The sequence below is a fragment of the Peromyscus californicus genome, unplaced genomic scaffold (genome assembly GCF_007827085.1).
Source record: "Peromyscus californicus insignis strain IS unplaced genomic scaffold, ASM782708v3 Scaffold_6__1_contigs__length_162567912, whole genome shotgun sequence".
NCBI lineage: Eukaryota > Metazoa > Chordata > Mammalia > Rodentia > Cricetidae > Peromyscus > Peromyscus californicus.
This window is the reverse complement of record NW_026294584.1, coordinates 121,448,622-121,473,379: the sequence shown is the minus strand read 5'-3', so window position 1 is coordinate 121,473,379 and position 24,758 is coordinate 121,448,622. Positions and strand designations below refer to the sequence as shown.

The window sequence follows — 24,758 nt, the reverse complement described above, 5'->3', positions numbered from 1 at the left end:
CAGTATGACAACTTCTTAGAACAGGGGAACTCAATCTACCTCAAGACCCAAAGATAACACTCTTGGGCATATACCCAAGGGATGCTTAATCATGCCACAAGGACACTTGCTCAACTATGTTCATAGCAGCATTATTTGTAATAGCCAGACCATGGAAACAATCTAGATGCCCCTCAACCGAAGAATGGATAAAGAAAATACAGTATATATACACAATGGAGTATTAAACAGCTGTAAAAAACAATGACATCATGAAATTTGCAGACAAATGGATGGAACTAGAAAATATCATCCTGAGTGAGGTAACTCAGACTCAGAAGGATAAACATGGTATGTACTCACTCATAAGTGGATACTAGATGTAAAGCAAAGGATAATCGGACTACAACCCAAAGCTCCAGAGGAGTTAGGAAATAAGGAGGACCCGAAGAGGGACACATGGATCACCTTGGGAAAGGGAAACAGAGGAGATCTCCTTAAGTAAACTGGGGATGAGAGGGGGCGATGGATGGTAGGGAATGGGGGATAAGAACATGAGGGAACAGGATGGTTGAGCTGGAACAGGGACAGAGTAGGAGAGCAATTAAAGAGATATCTTAAAAGGGAGACATTATGGGGTAAAGGAGAAACCTGGTGCTAGGGAAATTCCCAGGAACCCACAGGGGTGACCCCAGATTAGACTCCACTAGCAATAGTGGAGAGGGTGACTGAATTGGCCTACCCTGGTAATCAGATTGGTGAATACTTTAACTGTCATCATAGAGCCTTCATCCAGTAACTGATGGAAGCAGATGCAGAGATCCGCAACCAAGTTGCAGGCTGAGCCCCAGGAGCCCAGTCAAAGAAAGGGAAGAGGGACTATATGAGCAAGAGGAGTCAAGATCATGATGGGGAAATCTTCAGATACAACTGAATCATGCTCATAGGAACTCACGAACTTTAGACCGACAATGGTGGAATCTGAATGGGGCTGGACTAGATTCTCTGAATATGGGAGACAGTTGTGTAGCTGGTTCTGTTTGAGGGGCCCCTGGCAGTGGGATCAGCATCTATCCTTGGTGCATGAGCTGGTTTTCTGGAGCCCATTACCTATGGTGGGACACCTTGATGCATGGGAGAGGGGCTTGGTCCCACCTCAACTGAATGTACTAGATTTTGCTGTTCCCCCATGGGAAGACTTACCCTTTTGGAGGAGGGGATGGGGTTGGGCCAGAGGGGAAGGTGGGGGAGGGGAAGAGCGGGAGGAGGGATAAGAGGGGACTCTGTGGTTGGTATGTAAAATGAATAAAAAATAATAATAATAAAACACTCTAGGTCCCTTTTCCCATGGCTTATATTTACGTTGTATATGTACTTTTTTGTTTGAAAATTACACGGCATAATTTTATATTACCAACTTGGCATTTAGCCACAATACATAAATTAAATAATACATCATGCACTGTTAGTCTTTAAAATGGCTTGTGTTATTTCTTTTCTTTGCATTTCTAGAGCATTTATCTGTGACTTCCTCCAGGGTAAGTGCCCAGAAATGGAATTTCTGGTCCATACTGATTACATTTTGTCAACTTTATTATTGGAGTGTCTATTTTGGTTGAATATGTTCTGGTAGAAGATCTACTTCAACTGCCTTCCCCCATCTCTTTCCCCAAATCCACCCCTTCAAAGCCACCAAACACAGCTTCTCCCTCAGAGGGGCTCAAGACCACTCCCATAGGGTATATAAGCTGCATCCCAGAAAACAGACACATGGTTTTTTATTTTCTCATCCCTGTCTTCTCTCTGGGGGGTTAGAGAGTCATCCGGGTATGCTCTACCCATTAAACCAGGACTTTTCCTAATTCGGTCTGATTTGGATTTTTGCGTTGGCAGAAAGGCTTATCAGGGTGCAAAAAACTTACTAGAATGTGAGTAGCATTCCAGGTGTTTGAGTACCATTTTACTTTCATGCTCATCCACAAAGCTACTGTTATCTTTTACTTATCTCTTATGTAAATTAGTTGAATACTTAAATGTATTTTCATGATTATTAGTGATGAGGGTAATGCTTCCTTACAAGCTGGCTGACTCACAGTGTGTCTATTATATCAAAACACGAATGTGGTGATGCTTAGCTTTGGCCCAGATGCTAATAGGTCAAAGAGAACAGAATGAGTACAAAGAAATACAAGTCAAGGGATGCTGTTTTCCTCATAGTCAAGTATACAAAAGTCAAGTGCACACCGAAGGTGGGAAAGGTTCTCATGGAGCGCAACCTTCATAAACTTAAATCTCAATGCTACAAAGTCTCTTTCTTGAGAGATTTGGTTAAAAGAATCAACCACTATGCCTACAGGTGGTACTGCTAAAGTCATATAGTTTGTGAAATCTGTGTTGTTATTGTCAAGGTCCCCATGAATGTCAGAGGAAATCATTATGTCCTGTGCCATTAGATTTCCGAATATGTCAAGCTACTGTGAGTATGGGCAGAACACAAGGTACAACTGCCTACACTTTTTTTTGTTTTGTTTTTCTACTATTTGAGATGCTAAGAGGATCTACTACTGACATGACCTGCCCACTGTACTATAGAAGGAACTATCATAATTAGTATTTAGCACTTCTAACCAATGAACTTTTCTTCCCTACTTTAGGTGCCTTGGGTCATAAATTGTGCTAATCCTATTAGGAAGGCCCTTAATTATCGCCTGGAAATAATTGGTTCCTGTGGAAGACATCTAATTAGGTCAAAATGTATTCTGTTATAAGGGTCTAAAGTTAAAAGCTTTTGTTGTGTGTTAGCAGCCAAACGTCATTGCTGGTTACTGATTTCTGATTGATCCCCAGTCAAATCTGGACAAAACCTTGAATAATTTTCCATGTAAGATGTAGGCTGCTTCAAAAGCATTTCCCCTGCCCCCAAAATGGTTCCAACTGAAAAGACTATGTTTTCCACCCACCTCTCTATACAGGAGAGGGTTGATAGTTCACAATGTCCCATTGAGTTAACACAGAAGACTAATTTTATACAGCCCACACTGGAGATGCTATACACAAGCTATGGTTCTGGAAAGAAATTTTCATTTCTGCTTTATACATGCATATATAATTATACGATAGTACATAAACATATACCTACACATGTATGTATGTGATGGAATCATTACACACACACACACACACACACACACACACACACACACACACAGATGAATGTACTTGAGGAAGCTGCTCTTTCTAAACATGGCTGAATGCTGTGGGATGTTCTGTATGTTAAATGTGTTGCTCTGATTGGTTAATAAATAAAACACTGATTGGCCAGTAAGTGTAGGCAGGACAAGGAGAGAGGAGAATTCTGGGAACAGGAAGGCTGAGGCAGAGAGACGCTGCCAGCCACCACTATGAGTACCAACATGTAAGGTACCGGTAAGCCACAAGCAGCATGGCAATTTATAGACTAAAAGATATGGGTTAATTTAAGATAGAAGAACTAGATAACAAGAAGCCTGCTGTGGCCATACAGTTTGTAAGCAATATAAGTCTCTGTGTGTTTACTTGGTTGGGTCTGAGCGGCTGTGGGACTGGTGGGTGAGAAAGATTTGTCCTGACTGTGGGCCAGGCAGGACTGGAGAAAACTCCAGCTACAGCTGAAGTTTTGATGAGATGAACAATGATCACTTCATCTGGCAAGGAAGCAATTGAATGTTCACTCAGTCAGTGGAACATCTTCAGTGTACAGGGTTGGAAACAAATGCAAAATTCACTTTTCCTTAGGAGTATATGGCATCTGAGTGAAGGCCTACAGATAACTCTATCATAGCTCCTTGAAGTAAAAATTAATTTCTGACTTATCATGAGCATGATTACATGAAATGAATTAAAAGAAACAGATGCACAAAAAGAACTCAGTATTCAGGTGAAATTATGTTAAACTTTTAGTTGGCCTATCTCAGAAGTCAGTATCTCAACACATTAGTAAAGGAACAACCTGAGAAAAGAGCAAGGCAGAAACAAATTCAACTGGATGAGCCTGGTCACAGTGCAAGGTTTGTGTGTTACAGAATCCCAGCGACTGTCCTTTACATTGTAGGGTCTATTTCTTGCTGTAACTATATGAAGTTGCACAAATCCTATAGAGAATTAAGCTGAATACACTGTTTGGTGAATGGCCAGAGTTTTCATCCTGTGGCGGTTAGTTACCTATTGCCTGTCTGTGTTTTCAACCTATGTCCAACATATGTTCAAGGTTCACTCTACCAATTCGGTAGTGGGACTAATGTCCTGGGAAAGAAATCTCTCTACCAACTGTAGGTAGTCATCTAATGGGAATTTCCAGCATGTAAGGTTAGGATGAGGTGCAAGCAGAACTGTGTATGGTTGGGTTAGAGTACGTCTTACTCCAAACTTTGAAGAGTTATTTAAGGAAAAATTATCCTAAACAAAGGATCCACATATATCCAAAGAATTGAATAGCAAATATTTAAGGCCGTGTAGGCCAAGAAACAAAGTTTCTGTATTAGCAACTCTACATTCTTGCTACAGTTTAAAAGCACAGTTATGTAAACAAACGGTCTGTGTGACTTCTAACTACACTTTATTTATGGCTATTGAAATATAAATTCCATAAAATTTCCACATTCAAAAAATGACATTTCTTTCTCTAACCAGTTAAATTTGTGACTGCTATTCTTAGCTTTGGGGTATACAAAAACAGGCAGATGGCTGGATATAGCCTACTGGTCATGGTGTGCAAATTCATACATTCTCTAACTCAGGTGAGCAAAAGATCAGTTGGAGTAGTCATTTAACATTTTTTTTTCAGGTCTTATCTCTGGATGTGTAGATGCAGAAGGTTAGGAGCAAAGCCCAGGAGACCTGTGTGCCCAGGAAGCACGCTACCCAATTTTTACTTGTGAGGGGACATGGACAATGTCTTTCATTTGTAGGAGGATGCCTGTCAAAGCATAGACTGAAACCAGTAACCACAGTTACACAAGGTCACTTTGGAGGTAGTTGGGCAAGATAACCATGGTAATTACAACCATGGCTTTAAGAGCCTGCATTTCAGGCTGAGCCCTGGAGGTGATCAATAGAAGATAGGGCTGTTATTACTATTTTTATCTTGTCCATCCACAGCCAAGACAAACACTCTCAGGTGCTCTGCTTTAGGCCTATGACAAAAATACTTATCATATAAAACCTGTGTAGCCATGCAAAACAGCACACAGTTAATTCTGGTATGAAGTTAAAAATGAATTACTGAGTCCAGTCCTACATGTAAAAGTAGCTGGCCCTTCTTATAGATCTTAATGACATTGACATAAATGCTTATCATGTAAAGGTAGCTGGCCCTTCTTGCAGCTCTTAATAACATTGACATAAATGCATATCTTTGTTTAAAGATAAGTAGGATACTTTCTGTTAGGACTGGGGAGTCTGATTTGAAAAGTGTTTTTGCTTAGGGTTAAACAGCAAACAGATTCCAATATACTACAACTAGCATCAAAAATAAAATCAGCCAAACTTAGAAATTCAGACGATAGGAGGATAATCAGGAGTCTCCCGAGTACCTGTCAGAATCCCAGAGTCTGGAAGCCTGCTCATGCATAATCAGAATAGTTATCCCTTAGATGGAGTCTTGCCAGGGATTTTTTTAAACCTTCTGTCTCATGTAGAGGATATGTTCCCTTCTCCTCTCCTACTTACTGACCTCATGTCTGAAAAATATCTATTTTCTGCCTTTCTCCAAATAACTGGGCCAGACCTAGTGAGTAAGAGAATTAAATTTTAAGAGAGTGGCTAATGACACAATTATTGTAAAAATGTTAGGGGAAAAATGTGTTCTGATGTCTGACCTTCCCAGAGTTCTAATCCCAGACATATGAAGAGATCAAAATGAACACAAGCACACTTTAAGGTTAGAGAGCAACTTCTCTGATAAGTCAGTCTCTTTGTAGACGGAAAGTAAATTAAAATACAGCAATATATCATATCCCAGGCTAAGTGACTACAGTTGTACTAAAGGTGGGGGCTTTTGATGTGGGATTCAGTACTTGGCATAGTTCATGCTGAGCTCAGAATGGTTTTCCTTCGCTTTTATTGTGCTTTATGAAGCAGATTTCTCAATTGTATTTCTCAGTTATGTTAACGTCCTTGGTAGAGACTTGGCAGTGTAGCATTCCCCACTACATATGGGCACTGCCCCTTAGCATTGGTGGAAGTCAGACCCAACTGCCAAGAAACACGAGACCTCCCTAACCGCCTTGGATCATCCTTAAAGGAACAGGATTTTTATCTTCTAGGACCCTACAGAGCAAATGAAGTTCATATCCGCACCCCCATATCACAACAACCCAAGAATCGGAGGGACTTGGTGGAGAAGTAGATTACATCTGAGTGCCAGTGACCAAGTCCAGAGAGACCACTGAAGCACATGAAGTCCGACTAGGCAGGGGGTTCTTGGCTGGGATACCCTGACTTTACTGTTCACACATGAGCATGTCTGCCTCCCTTCCTTCATATTTCCCATGTTCCTCCTCTCCTAGGCCTTCCTCTTTTTTTTTTTTTATTGTTCTGAAAATTTTAGGTTTTTTTTTTTCTTTTTGTGTTTCCTGAGACCGTGTCTCTTGTAGTCCAGGCTAGCCTCAAACCCTCTATATAACCAAGGCTAGCCTTGAAACACTGATCATCTTGCCTTGGTCTCCCAAGTGCTGGTATTATAAGCATGCAGAAATTTGGAGTGTTTTTTTTTTTTTTTTTTTTTTTTTTTGTCCGTGTGTGTATGCGTGTGCATGTTCTTGGATGTGCAGGTGAACATGCACATTGTACATGACATGCATGTGCAGGTCGGAGGCAGACATCCAGTGCGGTTCTCTGAGAGCTGTCCACCTTGTTTTCGAGTGACAATGCCATGCCAAGTGGGCTGAACTGACTGCTTGGGGAACCCCGGGGTCTTCCCTGCCTGGGAATTATGAATGTATGTCACTGGGCCTTGCTTTTAAAATTCTGTGTTCTGGGGACTGAACACAGGTCCTTACGCTTGCCAGACTACCACTTTTTGATAGAGCTTCATTAGCCCAGTACTTAGAGTCAGAAAGCTCTATGCACACACCTTTATTCACCATAGGCAGGAAATCCTAATCCTATCCTATGTCTTTCTAAATCCACTAGAATTCACTCAAAAATGGCTCTGGAGGGGTAGTTCCCATCTTTAGCAATGCACACACCACACTCACTACTTTTGCATATCCTTCTGTAACAATGAATACTTAATTCTCTTGTGTATACTGACTTAATTAAATGTATTTTAACAGTGTTTTTTTAAATTCATTGCTATTGACAGAAAACTACTGTTTTCCTAATACACACCAAAACACATAAATGATTACTAAAATTCAAAACATTTTTTAATAGTGAACTCCCTAAAACTCTTGTACTGTAGTTGAGGAACTACTGTTCCCATCTTATTAGATGGCAAGAAATAAATTAATTTGTGATGATAAGTAAAAGCTATTATCTCAGCAATATTTATATCTATACAAACATGTGGTGGCCATGATATGCTTCATCATGGTGTATCTGGAAGCTTTATGTTGTGGGGACATATAAGATAGCAGCAGACAACTGTACAGTTGGTCGGGAATAGTTTCTCCATCTTTCTTGTGGCACCGTGGCATATGAATTCTGATGAGAAAATACCCTACTCTCCATAGTGAGGCAGGGAAATATGATTTCTATGTGTATCTTACTTTCCCTTTCTAATTCTTCTACTGGATTAGAAACTTCATTAAGTGTTCAGTGATTTAGAATGTGTGCATAGCCATTTCATTATAATATGAATAACAACAATGTCCATAACAAAAACAACCACCACTATTTCCAGGCACTCCTTCTTATTACTTAATGTGGATCACCACAGCCATGGAAACCATGCCAAGAGGCCAGCATGACTATTATCTCCATATAAAAGATATCACTCTAAGGTCATAGAGATAGTAAGTGGAAGAAATGAGACTTAGGCACATCTCTTTGACTTTAATCTTGGTCTTTAATAATAATTTAACACAGTGTTCTGGAATTCACTTATATCTGCATAAGTGGGATGTCATCTTAACAGGCTTGAACTTGACTCCCAACCATCTCTGAAACCTTGGGCTCTCTATCTTGGTTCTAGTCAATCCCTACGTTTCCTCTGGCATCTGGCATAACCATACATTAACAAAGGCTTTGAGCTGGAACTCTATGCTATAAGTATTAGCTACCCTCTTTTTCCTTTGCCCTGTGAAACAGAGTGAACCCACAGTTGTATGCCTATTCTACTGGCCTAGAGAATAATTAATAAACCAAAATAGTTGCAGTCTATCTAAATACAGAACTACGTCTAACTAAATCTCTTTGGCTTCCAATTCTTCATCTGTACATATAAGTATATTCATGATAAAAAGAGATGACAGAAAATTGTCATCTTCCAATGACCCTGACATATATAATGAGGTGATTTTTTTAACTTCATCCTTAAGTTATAATTGAGGTAAATATTCTTTTTGAATATTTTTGCTTGCCTTAGGGTGTCTTACTTCAGAGAGGAAGCTCCAAATAGGTCAGTAAGAAAGAATATGAAGCGTCTCATCAGCATGCATTGCACATCAGCAGGGGAAAATGGTCTCAAAGTATTCTTGTAGAACCAGGGAGAACTTGCAGTCAGCTGTCTGGGCTTAAGTCCATCCATTTGTGGTGACCTCCAACAAGTCACCACACTGAGTGTTATTTTTATTCAAAGCACTACCAAGTTTCCCGCAACTAAAAAATCCTAAGACTGACTGTGCAAGACACAAGGTGATAGAAATTCAAATGAAATGTAAATTAAGATCTCATCCTTTATAATTCTCAACACTTCCAGCAATGCCATGGTGCTGGGACAGTTCCACATTATGCGCTATGCCAGGAGCATAAAGGACTTTCAGTCATGAAATATAAAGCACCCAGACTAAGAGATGAGGGACATTTGATTTCCTTAAAACTGACAGGGATGGCTGGGTGACTTAAGCAAAGCACAGAGGTGATCAAAACCCTTTATTACTTGGAGAAGCCATATCCGTATCTCTGAATACCCAGGGCAGCTCTTTGTAAAACTGCCAATGTCATTGTTTAAGCAATGTTTGCTAAAAATAGTACTTGAATCATGGGTTTTTAATTTGTTAGCACAGGGTTCCTCGACATGAATTTCAAACCTATAGAGACTTGAAAGAAATTTAATTAAAGGACTGCAGATAACATTCGTTACAATACTATAACAGACACAATGGCTGTAATTCTCAAATTGTATTGGATGATGCTGAAATAAGATAGTCTTTCAATCATATTCATTACCAACGGTTCTCGAAGGATTGTTAATCATATCATGTTTGCTGTGATGAATTAATCTAGCAACAGTGATATCTATACATATTAATATGAACACTGCCATGTCTATAGATTCTATTATTAGAAGTGAAGACACATGAGCTCTTTGAGTTAGCCATTACCTTTCACGATCACGTTCCCGGTACTGCTGGCAGTTCCGAAATGGTTAGTGGCTATACAGGTGTAACTTCCAGCATCTGATTTAGTCACATTGACGATTCTGAGGTTTCCATCTTCAGAAATGGTAATTCTGAAAGCCAAACAAATAAGCAAAATGTTGTGAAGTTCATCTCCTGAGAAACAACTTCTGTCATTCTGTTGCCTTTCACATTATAAATCATAGTTACATCATTTGACAGCCTTCTTTATTTTTAGGAAGTTTGTCTACATATGCATAAACATTGGCATGTGTCATATGTTTAATGCTTTCCCCATTTTTCTTGCTAATAAAACTTGGGTTTGGATAAAAATTATGAATATTAGATTGGTTGTAGCTATTTCTCTTTCTGTAATAACTCTGACCATACAATGCAAAAGGAAATCTTGAAGACCCCCATTAGTTTTAAAACTGCTAAAGAAAAATTGGAAGAGGAGATTGAGGAGATAGCTCAGTTGGTGAAATGCTTGCCATGGAATGGTGAGGACCTGAGTTCCATTTCCAGAACCCATGTGAAAAGAGCGGGGTCAGGTGGCATGGGCTTATAATCCTAGCAGTAGGAAGGCAGAGGCAGGTGGATGCCTGACACTGACTGGTCAGCCAGTCTAGCTTGCCTAATGAGCTCCAAGTGAGTAAGAGACCTTGTCTTAAAAACTAAATTGGCCAGCATGTGAGGAACGATCAAGGTTTACCCCTGGCCTCCATATGAACACCCTCACACGCTCAGGAGTGCTCTCTCTCTGTCTCTATCTCTGTCTCTATCTCTCTGTCTCTCTCTGTCACACACACACACACACACACACACACACACACACACACACACACATGTCTCTTGCTTGTTTTATGTTTTGCTTTCAGTGACTTTTAGTCACACTTGTCCTTACAAGTGCCTAGAGTATTTCAGATCTGTTCCTACCTCAGGGCCTTTGAACTTGCTATTCTGCCAGACTTGGGCATTACTTCCCTTTGTTACTTGTTCCTTGTCCTGTATCTTCTGAGAGCAGGGACAGTGTTCATCTTATGATTTAACTTGCATCTGGTATACTGGAGAAAGTGGACTAAACGCCCTATAAACTATTAAATGGTAGAATGAATGGGTATATAAGTAAATTCTATTCTAAGAATCGACATATGTTATGGGAATTTCACGTTGCCAGGCCACAGGTGCTAGTAAATACTCTAGCCGAGAATCTAGAATGGGCAGAATTTGACTTAACAGAACTTGTGACTGGGCTTTTTTATTTTCAATAAACATAACTGAAGGTTTAAATTTACTGTGTTACAGACCTGGTGTTTACTATTTCTTGCATAATGAAGCTATAGCTCTTCTCAGGGTCTGTTCCAGATTCTATGAGCAAGTTAGCTAGAGCATGAAAAACTTAACAAAGGATGATGAAATCACAAAGATGAGTGTTTGCCCCGGACTTACCTTCTGGACAAGAGGTGAGTGCCTGGGCTCAGCCTAGATCCCATCCCTGGGCACCAGCCACTCCGGGGAAGACCTGCCCAACTTAGCCCCAGGTTCTGGCCACCAGGCAGGATCCCTTCTACCCCCACCCCTACCAGGAAGGCTCCCCTTCTCCAAGACCCCCAGCAAACCCTGCAATCTCCACGCCCTGCCCCCACGCCCATCATCGCCCAAGACCCCAGCCACTTCTTGAGACTTAGAGACCGCCCCCCAGCTCCCATCCTGCCCCGAACTTCCCATCTGGACAAGAGCTCCCATCCTGCCCCAGACTTCCCATCTGGACAAGAGAGCTCCCATCTGGACAAGAGAGAGAGACTTCCTGAATCTGTCAGCTCTGTCTGGACCAAGTGCACTGATAAGACCAAGAACGAACCACAAGGAGATGGGCAGACGTCAAGGCAGAAGTACATACAGCAAAATGAAGAGCAACACAGCATCTAGACCTGAACATCAAAAATTGGAAGAAGCAAAAGAAAACAGCCTTATGAATAACATCATGAAGAAGGCAGAGGCTTATATAGAGGAAAAGACAAACAAAAAATGGGAAGAATGCTATAAAAAACTAGAGGAAAGGACAAATAAAGTAGAAGAAAACAATAAAGCCCTAAAAGAAAATCATGAAAAAGTGATGAAACAGATGAAGGAAACAGTCCAAGACCTGAAAAGGGAAATAGAAAAAATGAAGAAGACACAAACAGAGGGAATGCTGGAAATACAAAGATGAGTGTTTATGCATCAATCATGCCAGTCCTGCTTGCCCAGCTTTGTTAACCTTTGGTCTCCTTGTCTGTGAATCAGAACTTATTAAGCAAACCTGATTGGCTCTTGGAAAGAATAGGTTCTGTTTCTAACATGTTCCCTGGTATTTACCAGCCAGCAGTGTCTTTCATCTTTTTGTTTCGTTGATTATTAATCAAATTTGTTGTTGTTATGTTTTACTTTTTCTTTGAGAAAGGGTCTCACTATATAGCCCAGGCTGGTCTTGTAATTCTGACCCCAGTGCTGGAATTATAGGTGAGTACTAAAATACCTGGCCTCTTTCATCTTGAAACATGAACTATTATTTAGTCCCTTCAACATATGGTGGGTTGGGATAGACCAAACCCTCTTCAGTACTTTCATTTTATATTGTAGTCAAGTCAGCCTATAAAAAAACTAAGTCATCTCAAATCAATGGAGATGGCACAGAGAGGCAGCTCGAGTGTTGTGGTTGGTTGGTCTGTATCAGTGGATGGTGTCTGTGACTGCATTGCTTTCTGCTGGAGGCCTGGAGTCAGGCACAGTGGCTTCTGGGCTGAGATAGATGCCCTGTGGAAGCTAAGAAGCCATGTTGGAACCATGGCCATTACAGTGGTAGCAGCTTCTGGCAGCTGGGCTGAAAGGGCTGTCTTGGTACTTGTATGTTTCATGTTTTACAAGCCACAAAACCTATGGAGACTCAATTAAAGAAAAGTTTTCGACATAACCAAAACCTGCCCTCAGCAATGGTTGTGGTCCTAATGAGTTTGAGTCAGAATCACATAAGAGGAAGCAGGCTAAAAACTAGGCAGAGGACCTATTTGCAAAACATGGAGAAAAGGAGCTGTTCATTGGAGACTTTTGTTTCTAAATCATCTAGGCAAAGAAAGATGTAGGAGCCAAAACTGGCAAAGCTTAGCAGAACCAATAGAAGATGAGCTATAAAGTCAGGTAATGTATCTACACAAGCTCTATATAAGGTTGAGCCTGTCAACATCTGCCATGGAGGGGGGTCCCACCTTTCCCTGTAGATTTATACTCAGTCAATGGTTGATGTGTGAGAGAGAGGGATGTTTTCTTTAGTGGTGCAGGCACCAATAAGGTACCCATGCTCCTTTAAATAAGCCATTACTCATACTCCTGCAAACAACCTTAATGAAAGTCATTGAGCCGTATACACAGGACATGAAGGTCGAAAGAGGGAGAGTTTGGAAGAGGAGGGGTATTAGCTAGAGTAGAATTGGGGGGAAGGGTGATAGGAAGTGAATGTGATTAAAATACATCATGTACACATATGAACATGCCAGGAAAAAGATCAGTATTATGTACAAAAAATGTAGTAAATAATGATGAAGTTCCTATTAGTTTTATACATAGATAATACTTCCTGTAAAAATTCCTCAAAGCTATGGTTTTAAAAAGTATTCTTGCTTCAGCTAAATCAAAGCCTTGGTTGAAAACACAAAGACACAGACAGGAGGCCTTCTGCTCACTCACTCTCCGAGACACATGTAGTTCCTCACTGAGCAGCATTTGATTCCTTATTTACCAGAGAGCAGATGTACTGACTGAAGTGGAATGGTGATCACATCTTAATTACCTCAATAATAACAAAAAAATAGCTTTCAAGGACTTAATCATATTCCTAGTTATGAGACAATTTGCTGGAAATTGAGAAATGTCAGCATACAATAACTCAGTAAATAGGGCGGCATTCATATTTTGGATGTGAATTCATCTAACGTGAGGTAGATGAGCCTGAGGCATAGTAAACTCTCAGAGGGTTACTTTCAATGAACAAAGGTCTATTAATAGATTGTTTAAATTAAAACAGTATCAGTGTAATTCCAAAATCCTGAAGCTATTGCCTAAATTAAACCATACTATGCAAACCTATGGATCAGGAAGGGGCAGAGGACTTCCCAGAAAAGTACTTGGGCCCTAGGCTGACCCTGACACATGTCAAGTGTATAAATTGACCACAGTATTTATGCTAAAAGACAAGGCAGCTCAACCTTTTCAGAACTGATACTTTGAAGTAGATGAGTCTTAGTCTTTGGGAAGGACACCAAGCAGAATACTAGGGCTCTTTCAGCCCCTCCCCCACATCCTCCTATGTTCAGACAATCAAAAAGGCTTGAGGGGACCTGTCCTTGGAAAGAGGGCAAATTTAACTTCTAGTTGAGAACTGGTCTAAGTCAATTTGTTCTTTCAGTGACTGGCATTGGTTCCATTCCATGCTTTACCTATCCCAATGTTATTTACAAATAAGAAAGAAAGAAAGAAAGGAAGGAAGGAAGGAAGGAAGGAAGGAAGGAAGGAAGGAAGGAAGGAAGGAAGGAAAGAAGGAAGGAAGAAAGACAGACTTGGGATATTAGAATTGACATGAGGGGGTGCCAGTGAGGGAGATCATTTGTAGGTGAGACACCTTCAGTAGCCTTCACTAAATCATGTCATCTGGCTATGATTCTTTATCCTTCCTGGGTATAATCTACATTAGGGGGCAATCTAATGTTCTCAGAATGGTTCTCTTACAATACAGTCCAGTGACTAAGAAGACAAATTCTGAACCTAAACTCAAATCTCACTCCTATTTTTGAGCTGTGTCATTGTGAGTAAAGCTGTATCTCTGGACCTCAGGTTTCTTATTTGAGCAAACAGACTAATGAAAACTATGTCTTGTAGGTTGTTGGTAAGCTTTTCAGTATTTAGAAAAATGTGTGAATCAACCAATTGGTCTCATCAGTGGTGCTCTACATCCCTCCTGGACCCATTGCATCAAGTATCTATAAAAAAAAAACTGCTTACATTAAGACAACTGGTGAGTTGTTCTACCATTTAACAAACCATATGGGTGACACTAAGTAGTCACAGAATAATGATGAAATATGAGTGCCATTCATGGATATTTAATAACCACCCCCCAGACGTAAACCTTTGTCATGTGGCAATTCCTTCCTACTTGAAATATTCCCTCCTGGAGGGAGGAAGGAGGCTCATAAGACTTAGAAAGCAAACAGCCTTACAAGTATGAAAGGAAGCTCTGAAACTTACAGGTTTCACAAGGCTCTTCCCCACGATTAATGAAGCAAGAAACAGGTGCCTGGGGAAGAAACTGAACAGCCCAGCTTCTTGGAGAAGACACTATTACATCCACAGAGCCCCCTGCAAGTCATGCATAGAACTCCTGGACTGCAGCTTTCTTGAGTTGCTTCATATCCTGGGGGTGAGGGGGGTGGGGGGGGCTTTTCAATGACACTGTGCCTTTGAGTGCCTGCACCTGTAAGCAACCCCTCTCCAACACTCCTTGAAGAAATTCCAATGAGCTCGTTGCTTCACCAAGCCGACTTTGGGAGTATCACTTTTTCTGGACTATTTTGGGTGCTCTATCTGGAAAAGGACGTTTCTTCACTTCCCTTCCGGAAAAATTAGCAAAAGCGATTTCAAGCACATAGTTAAGTTTTCAATAAATGTACTATTACTTTAAACAGGACAATGCCTCTGGAAATAATGTCACCACATTATAGACCATCCATTTCTAGGACTGGAATGGCCACTACTTTTCTAATAAGGAAGTTGTTTTTCATAACCCCAACTGTAAGGAGAGGAGGGGCCAGGATGGAGTGACCAGGAAACCCTGTTCTCTTCTCTTTAGTGGTTAGTTTAAGGATACACGTGCCACCAAAACCAGAGTCTGTCTGAGGAGACAACATTTTTCTGCTGAATTCTAAACTCAGGAGCTATAAAACTGGAACTTCACCTGCCATAGAAAGAAAGCAATTATTCTTAAGGAAGTCAAGCAAAGAGACAGAGAGGAAAGACAGAGAGGCCAGCCCCTTACGCCAGTGTCAGGCTTCTGATTCTGTCCATGCCTAAGGCCAACAGCTTAGGAACCCGTGATATATGAATCAATAATTGAAGATGCCCAAAATGGAGTTTTCAGACCATAAAAATGGAAGAATGAAATCTCTTTAAGAAATTTCTGAACTTATCTAGACGATTGTGGATATGAGAGTGGCAGGCAGGGGATGGGTTTCTGCAAGTGAGTTTGTGGTGGCTGCTCTTCGTATTGTGAGCAAACTGATGAAGCTCATTACTGTAGAATAGTCACAGAATATTGACTGTGGGGGAAATGGACCTGATGTTTCCTCATATATGACTGTATCGTGCACTTTTAGCTACTTATTTATACACTTAAAGGCTCTAAGTTCACAAATTGACTTGTTGCTTTAAATTTGCTTTCTGGGATTTGTGTGTGTGTGTGTGTGTGTGTGTGTCTGTCTGTCTGTGTGTTTGTGTGTGTGTGTCAGTGTGTCACATGTACTTGTTCATACGTGTACATGTGTGCAGAAGTCAGAGGCCAATATCAGGTAACTTCTTTAATTGATTTCTACCTGATTTTTTTTGACACAATATCCCTCAGTGAAACTAGAGCTCACATGGACAATCTCAAAGAACTTTTAGGTAACATCCAATATTAATATTTATTTAGACACTTGTTTCCTTTTAAGTTGGATGCCATGCCAACTATCAAAACAGGAACAACAATCAAGTTCTTTAAAGACTAATTCTTTATTAATTTTCCTGAAAATTTGAAAAGTTTTATTTATTTAATTTTTTAAGTGTATAAGAGTTTTGCATGTATATATGTGCACCATGTGTGTGCCAGGTGACTGCAGAGGTCAGAAGAGGGCATTGAGTCCCTAGAACTGGAGTTACAGATAGTCTGGAGTGACCATATGGGTGCTGGGAAATGAACCCAGCTCCTCTGTAAGAGCAAGAAGTGTTCTTAACCACTGAGCTATCTCTCTAGACCTTTCAGTGAGACTGCAACATTTCCCTGGTGCTCCATCTCACATGAGCTTTCCCATTTTAGTCTATTGATTGACCCTGAGGTTGATGTTGAACTCTGAGCTCCTCCTAAGGCTTATGAATAGTGATAGAACCAGATAAAAAGGATTGAAAAATGTAAATCCATCCCAGGCTTAGAACAGGTCAGTCCTGACCTACCAGTGGGCTTTTGAAGACATCGCTGATAACAGCAGAGAAAAGTCAAAGATAATAAAGTATCAAGTAATAAAAACAAGGGTGTGACACGGAACTCAATTGTCTCTATGTGAGGAGAGGTCATCTAATTCACAACACAGTAAATTACCTACACCACACAGAAGTGTTTGCTCCCCTCCTGTCACCAGAGGTTTCAAATGCAGGGAGGACAGGAGCAGATCTGGAATTATGAGATAAATTGAATCTTTCTTAGTCTGAGGCTCTGGGTTGCAGCCATTGAAGAGCTGACCTTGTCAGCCCTGTAAATCAAAAATAGTCTGGGGATAGGGGACCTTTAAAAGTGCTGAATCTTTTCTTTTGGGGGGCTTTAGCAGCAGATGACAAAAGCTGCCAACTCCACAATATTCTATCACCCCAAAGGGAAGGTTGATCCCAGAATGGTGACCTGTAATTCTTATGAGCAGTTGTGCATGGAGGCCCTGCTGCTAGGGAGAGAGACAGAGACGGGTATCCTCATTTGCCTGTGAGTCACTTTGAAATACCTCCCTGTAATTAAATCTCTTTACACTACAACTTAGCCACTTTTCCTTCCGCAATAGGGGGAACTATGGAGAGAGAACATCATTTTAATAAATAGAAAGGGATTATAACAATCTTCGTCTTTCTTTTATGTGTTCATATATATGTTCCAAAGGCCTGAAAACAAACAATAGATCTATACATTGCAGAGTGGGTTACTGTTCCTGAAAAGGTAACATACATAATGTTAGGCATTGCTACCTGTCAGCTCAGGAAAACTAGTGGGGTGGTAGCATTGTCACATGAGGCTTGGTTCCAGATGTGAGTGGACTGCAAGCTTCAGGGACCACCTTAGGCACAATTAAGACATACGTCCTCTTAACTAGGGGTCTCCCATGTCTTTTGTTGAGAGATACCAGAGAGTATGTCATTTGTCCCCCCATTGTGAGATCAAAGGTTGCCTAGCCCTATACATATGCTTCATTCTGTATTAAATAATCTCTTAATTCAAATAATTGAGATATTTAATGCAAAACTAATTGTAACAAACGGGAAAACAGGGTGTTACAGGGAACACATTCCTTCAGGGCAACAACAGCCTGGAGAATAGCAGTGGCTTTGGGGATCAACGAACTTCTCATTAAAGTTTCTACCTGGCCTCTGCGGATTCTGCAGATTGTTAGCTCCTTGGTTTCTACTGCTAGCATTGTGAAGTACTTGGAGCAGGAGTTGGGGCAGCCTTCAGGCATAAAGCTACAAGTCCCTCCCCTTCAGCTCTCTGTGCAGACTTACCCCACAGAAAATAGTGCGGCAGAAGAGGAGGTGAGTAGGGTATTACCTTCGCAAAGTTTCATATACCAAGTAGCTTCACTACGGGGACCTGTTATTTCACACCTCAGGAGTTTGAAGTCTGATATTACTGAGTTTGTGAGCAGTTCTACAGGAAAGCCCAATGGCTCAAGACAGGCAGGGTAAGGTCTACTTAGATGCCCACCTCTCCCTCTTTTCTAGCTTCTGGTGGTGACTGGTGACCAACCTTCTTGTCCCTTATCTTGTGGAGACATCTCTCAGTACTCTGATTCTGTTATTACATAGTATCTTCTCTATGTGTCCTGCACATCACCTTCCCCTGTGCATGTTTCTGCAGTCAAATTTCCCTCCCACTCTGACCCTGATCACTGAATTATGTGATCTGTTCTGACCTTATTGTAATCTAATTCATCTGTGATGATCATTTCCATATGAGGCCACATTGCAAGGTTCTGAGTGAATATGACTTTTAGGGGCATATCATTCAATCTATAAAATAAGAACACACCAGAGCTATTGGTAATATGTGATCAACTGGCTTGTGGTAGTTTGAATGTAATTAGCCCCATAATTTCAGAGGGAGTGTCCTATTAGGAGGTGTGGCTTTGTTGGAATGGGTATGGCCCTATTGGAGGAAGTGTGTCACTGCTTGAGGTTTCCTATGCTCAGTATACCACCCAATGTTTTAGTCTACTTCCTATTGCCTGCAAGATGTAGTATTCTCAGCTACTCCTACAGCACCACCTCTGCCTGCATGCTGCCATGCTACCCACCATGATGATAACGGGACTACATCTCTGAAGCTGTAAGTGAGCCCTCTCACTGAAATATTTTCCTTATAAGAGTTGCTGTGGTCATGGTGTCTCTTCACAGCAATAGAAACCCTAACATGGCCTCTATACCCCTTTATAGTCCTCAGAGGAGGGTGCAAAGCAGGAACTGAAGAGGGGATTTTGCTTCTGTAGACCTGGTGCCTGCTCACATGCTTAGTGCACAGTTGCTTTGCTGCTTGCAAAGGGTCTTATACCTTCTCCCCTTAGTAGCTAGCAAAGGTCAAATTGTTGCTCTTTTGTGATGCAATCCAATTCAATATGGAGCAATCAGTAGAGATGGAATACAAAAGCAAAACATTCCAGTAGAGGGTTGGAGGGGTGCTTCAGCACTTAAAAGCACTGGTCACTCTGCCAGAGGGCCTGGGGTTTAATCCAAGCACCCACATGGTGGTTCATAAACTGTCTGTTAATTCTAGTCCCAGGGGATTCAACACCCCCTTCTCACCTCCAAGGGCAGCTAAATACATAAAGCACATAGCCATACATACAGGCAAAACAACTATACACATAAAAGAATAATAATTTAATTTTTTAAATGCCCACAGGTACAAAAAGAATAAAGATTTGACTAAGACTTGAAAAATTCCTCAATTTACTAAGTTGATTTATTAGTGGATTAAAGTAGATGTCTATTTTTTTTTTTTTTTTTTTTTTTTTTTTTTTGGTTTTTCGAGACAGGGTTTCTCTGTGTAGCTTTGCGCCTTTCCTGGTACTCGCTTTGGAGACCAGGCTGGCCTCGAACTCACAGAGATCCGCCTGCTTCTGCCTCCCGAGTGCTGGGATTAAAGGCGTGCGCCACCACCACCCGGCAGATGTCTATTTTTATCCTCTTCTTGTGATTGGCCAATTAAGACTTGTTTTGGTATTAAAATTACACTTTTAGGTAGTGGAGGCTGTTTAGTTACATTTGTTGCTGTTTTAGTGAGGGTTTTTGTTTCGTGAAGAGGCAATACCAACACAACAAAGAAAGCATTGAATTGTGGTGGCTCACTTATGGTTTCAGAGATTCAGTCCATTATCATCATGATGGGGAGCATGTGCAGGTAGATGTGGTGCTGGAGCTGAGAGTGCTACATCTTACAGGCAACAGGAAGGCAACTCAAAGTCACACTGAGGGAAGCTTGAGCAAAAGAGACCCTAAAGCCTACCCCAACAGTGACACGCTTCCTCCAACAAAGCCACACCTCCTAATATTGCCACTTCCTTTGGGGGCCATTTTCTTTCAAGCTACCTCAGCTGCTATGACAAACTGGCTGAGAGAACAACTGAAGGACAGAAGGATTTATTTTGGTTCAGTTTCAGAGGGTTTGGTCCATGGCCTCATGACTCTACATGTTTGGGTGAGACATCAGGGTGGCTGGAGCAAGTGTCAGAAAAGTGTTTTGTTCCTTCAAGGAGGACAAGAAGCAGGAAGAGCAGAGTCAGGAGGATGGGGAGCATGCATAAGTCTCAAGGGCCTGTCCACAATGACCTATGTCCTCACACTAGTCCCCATCGACTATGTTTCTACAACTTTCCCAAATAGTATTACTAGCTGGAGGTCAAAGGTTAATCATGTGGAAGGCAGTTTGTATTCCAGCCATCATGGAGATGCAGAGTAAAACTGAGACCTATGGCTTTCTGAGCTTCTCTGAAAGAAGCTGAGTTGCTTTGTGATGAAGGCTGTACCTTTATCCATCCTTGCAGCAGGAGCCCTAGGGCACAGTGCTGTGGTCTAACACCTAGGAGATACTCAGAACACTGGACTGGTGGAGAGGTGGCAATGAAGACACAGAGATAAGATTTGTGCATCCAGCTAATTATAGATATAACGTGCATCCAACAAGTTATAGAAGAAAGAGTTTGTTTGGGGCTTATAGTTTCAGAGGCTGAGTCTATGATCATCATGGTGGGAGTATGGCAGCAGGCAGTTAGACTTGATGCTTGAGCATCAACTTACATGTTGAGTCATAAGCATGAGGAGGAGAGTGACACTGGGAACAGTTTGGGGCTTTTGAAACCTCTAAGCCCTCCCCAGTGACACACTTCCTCTAACAAGGCCACACCTCTTAATCCTTCCATAATAGTTCCACAAACTGTGGCCCAAGCATGCAAATATATGAGCCTCTCGAGGCCGTCCTCATTCAGACCACCATACTCAGGTTTGAATTAGTTCAACTTTCCTTCTGCTTTCCTTTTAAGTGGTATGTGCCCAAGCTTAGGTATTTAATTTTAAAAGATCTAAGCATCCCCAGCTCAGGGAAGGAATGAATTCTGCCAATTTACAGAAAGTAAGATTGTTTGGGGGAAATGTGCAATTTAAGTGAGTTGAGAGCCACTGAAGACAGCTCTACACCCACTGAAAGGCAAAAAGGATGTTTTGATTAGAAATGTAAATTCAGGCCAGCAAGAAGAGACTCAGTCCCAGGGCAATTTCAAGCAAACCCGTCATTGATCTTCCCATGTAGTTTCTGCGGCAGCTAGAGACATCACTATTGAACAGGCACCCTGGTGACAAAGTTCCCTTGGAGATAATTTGTTTTCTGTCGTAAGACCTGAGTTTAATAAAGCACAGAATAAGATGTGTGTATTTCAGTCCATCAGAAGAACACCCAGTGATTCCGACCCTGCTGCCCCTGCCCACAGCACTGCATCCGAGAGAAAACAGGGTCATGATGTTTAACCTGTTTTGATGTGGGGCTAGCTTCCTCCTAACAAAGCCCTGTAAAATAACCCAGAAAGAAGCAACTGCCTGAGAGTGGAAGAGTAACAGTGAACATTGAGTTAGTTATAATATTCTCTGGGCAATGCATGACAGAGGAGGGAAATATTTTTCTTGATCTACTAAAATTTTGTCATTTTATTTGTTTTTGTAAGTATACAAGACTATAAATACCAAGTCCGGGAGGAGGGGGATAATATTAGGGGAATATTATTAGAGACATGTTTGGCTCTAAAATTTGTTTCTTAATTTCAGGGTTTAATTTATGCAAGGTTATTTGTGTCTCCATTAATACAAGATTTAGAATTCGTTTCTTCTGAGAAATTATGGCCTTGGATAATCTTAGCATAAATCTACCAGACATCATGAAGATAGACGAGGGGAAGAGGGAGAAAGGTAATATATTTCATTGTTTATAATTCCATGTACTTCTGTCAAAGCATCTTAATAAGTAATATTACTTTCATAATGAGAAAAAAAACCTTATTAAGGGCATGCATGGATTTTTATACCGCATCCTCATAGGGCACTAGAGTAGGCAGTGAGTGAAGGAATAGTTTAATAAACAAGTTCAAGGACCTTTAGAAATGACAGGCAATAAAAAAAAGGAAACATGGACAAAAGGACCCAGGAGAAAAACCAAGTGTATTAAGTTGGGTGTTGGACATGAAAGGTACTCAGCTTATTAAGGACTTTCAAGTTACTAAGTGCTATTGTTAGGTGGCTGTGGCTTCTGAAAGCTCATTGAATTGATCCAATTTCTAGTACAAAGATTATTCTAGAGAAGTATATAAAAATGACCAAGGTCAGTATCATCAAGTGAGAGGTGGGAAGGTGTCATAAGCCCAGGTTCTCCCACAAAGTTTCTATTTCTTCTATTATCCCATCCTGTGTACTACCAAAAGGGACACAAACACAAGACAGGACACATCCACATTTAAGGGATTTTTTCCTTGCACTTTCCGCTAGAGATTTGTTTATAATTAGGGATTTTTTATTCTAGTTTACTTTTAAAGAATGTCTTTTTTTCTCAAGATGTTTACCTTTTCTTGAGAAGTTTCATTCATGCTAATATGTCTGACTGAAATGAATGATAAACGGCGCTGGTAACCGTGCAAAAAGGTCACAAGTCATGAGCCATGGCTGCCTAGTAGCAGAGAACTTTGTTAGGAGGAAGGGGGTAGGAGTAGGTACAAGAGAACCAGGCCTGGGAAAGGGAAAGATGGTGGGGAAGAGACAGAGCAGAACAGAGAGAGAGGATTGGACCTGTGTCCATCTTTTTAAGGGTTCCCAGTGAACATGCACAGGTGGGCTTATGGAGCTACACCACGCATGCGCTGATTGTGTGACCATGCCGCATGTAGTCACCAGTGCACAGTGATGACATAAGGCACAAGACCCTTTGCTTAATTCCTGAACTGTGCATGTGCAGTCACGCAGCTAGAGTAAGGGCAGAATTCGAACAATGACAGCACAGGAAGGTGCAAAGAACGTATAAAAAGAATTAGAGGCTGGAATCACAGGATGACCCATTACCCCCAAGCAACTGAAATACCTAGAAGGCAATATTAATTATTAACTATAAAGGGAGCATACTATACAGATTATATAAGTTACTGCATAGAAGCTGTGTCCACAAAGCAAACAGTGATGCCAGTGATGCCAGAGAAAAACTTCTTTGAGTTGTATTGCTTCCCCAATTCTCAATCTCTGAGTAAATGCAAGACAAAGCTGTGTTTGCTTCATCCCTCATACCAGGGAATACCTCAGAGGAGAAATGAAGGATGAATGTCCTCATTCTTGCTTATGTCATGATAGAATGCCATTGTCTGAGTGTGCTTGATGGTTTCCCTGTCCTGAACACCAGCTCCACTCAGCACCTTTGTCTGTGTGGAAGAACACAAACTCAGGATTCATAAAACCAGTCTCACGATCCAGCCTTTCTCAGACTCCACACATGATATGCCTACTACCTCTCATTCAAGGCAGCTTAAACTGCTGGTTCTGTGTTGGCTAGGCAGAGAGCTTGAGAAAGTCTTAACACACTTAGGTCCTAGTTTGCACCTTTGGAAAGGGAGTCAGAGGGCTGGAGAGATGGCTCGGAGGTTTCAAGCACTTGCTGTGCTTGCAGAAGACCTGGGTTCAATTCTCAACACCACATCAGCTCACAAACCTGTGACTACAGTCCCAGGAGATCCAACGCCTTCTTCTGACGTTCTGTAGACCCCAGCATGCACATGGTACACAAACATACTTCCAGGCAAATCAAGTATGCACAGAGAATAGCAATACATTTAGAGAATAAAATAAAATTGGGGTCATATTGATAGCACCTTAATGGAATCTGAGTCTTGAGAAGGTTAACTGTGAAAATATCTCTGAAACACTTATCACCACTGCTGCTGAGTAAGCAGCTGATAAATGAGGTTGCTGTGATCACTTTTGTGATTATTTTCCACATCATTATCATAATCTATAGTCAGTTAATGTTTTCTTTAAAGGGCTCAGAGTTGGAAATTACAGCAATTGAGTAAGGGAAATATAATACACCTATGACAGATGGAAATCAGTATCTAGCCACCATAAATAGTGATAACAATAAAAATAAGTATGATGAAAATGTAAAGCATCGAGTTCATCAGGTAGAGTTGTCTGCCAAGATTCTGGGCCCAGAGGCAGCAGCTGTTTTGGTATAAGAGGGATTGCCTGGGCTTCCAAATTGTTCACACATACTAGAACCAAATTGAATTTCTTCTTCTTATTCTCAGAAGGATATGCATGGACTCTGTGGCTGTGTGCTATATGCTGCTTAAGAATGCCCGGGGACTTGGAGAGATGTAGGCTTCAGCTTTGTGAAACATATTCTCTATCCCCACACATTCCTTGCACGACATTCTGAACATCAGTGTATGGTAGGCAGCTTCTGTTACTCAGATCTCATAGCCCTCCACAGTTGCCCAGTCAATTCTCTTAGCAATTATCAAACACTGGTTCCACACACAATCACCCCATCTATACAAACACTGTCCACATACCAGGTCCTATGCCTTAGTATTCTTTCTGTACTCTTACTACTTTACATCAACAGGCAGATCGTTAATACATTTATTACTGTGTTAAAATTAATTTAGCTTTAAAGGTTAT

The 24,758-nt window shown here is 41.1% G+C and overlaps 1 protein-coding gene across 7 annotated transcripts in view; it reads right to left on the bottom strand.

Annotated features, from left to right (window-relative positions):
• The window catches only part of LOC128099428 (contactin-4), a 1,007,148-nt gene that overhangs the window by 84,494 nt on the left and 897,896 nt on the right, over positions 1–24,758 (bottom strand). For all 7 annotated transcript variants that reach the window (XM_052721339.1, XM_052721341.1, XM_052721340.1 and 4 more), the window contains one exon: positions 9,504–9,631. In XM_052721339.1, coding sequence (XP_052577299.1) covers positions 9,504–9,631 — 128 coding nt within the window. The remainder of the gene's footprint in view (positions 1–9,503; positions 9,632–24,758) is intronic.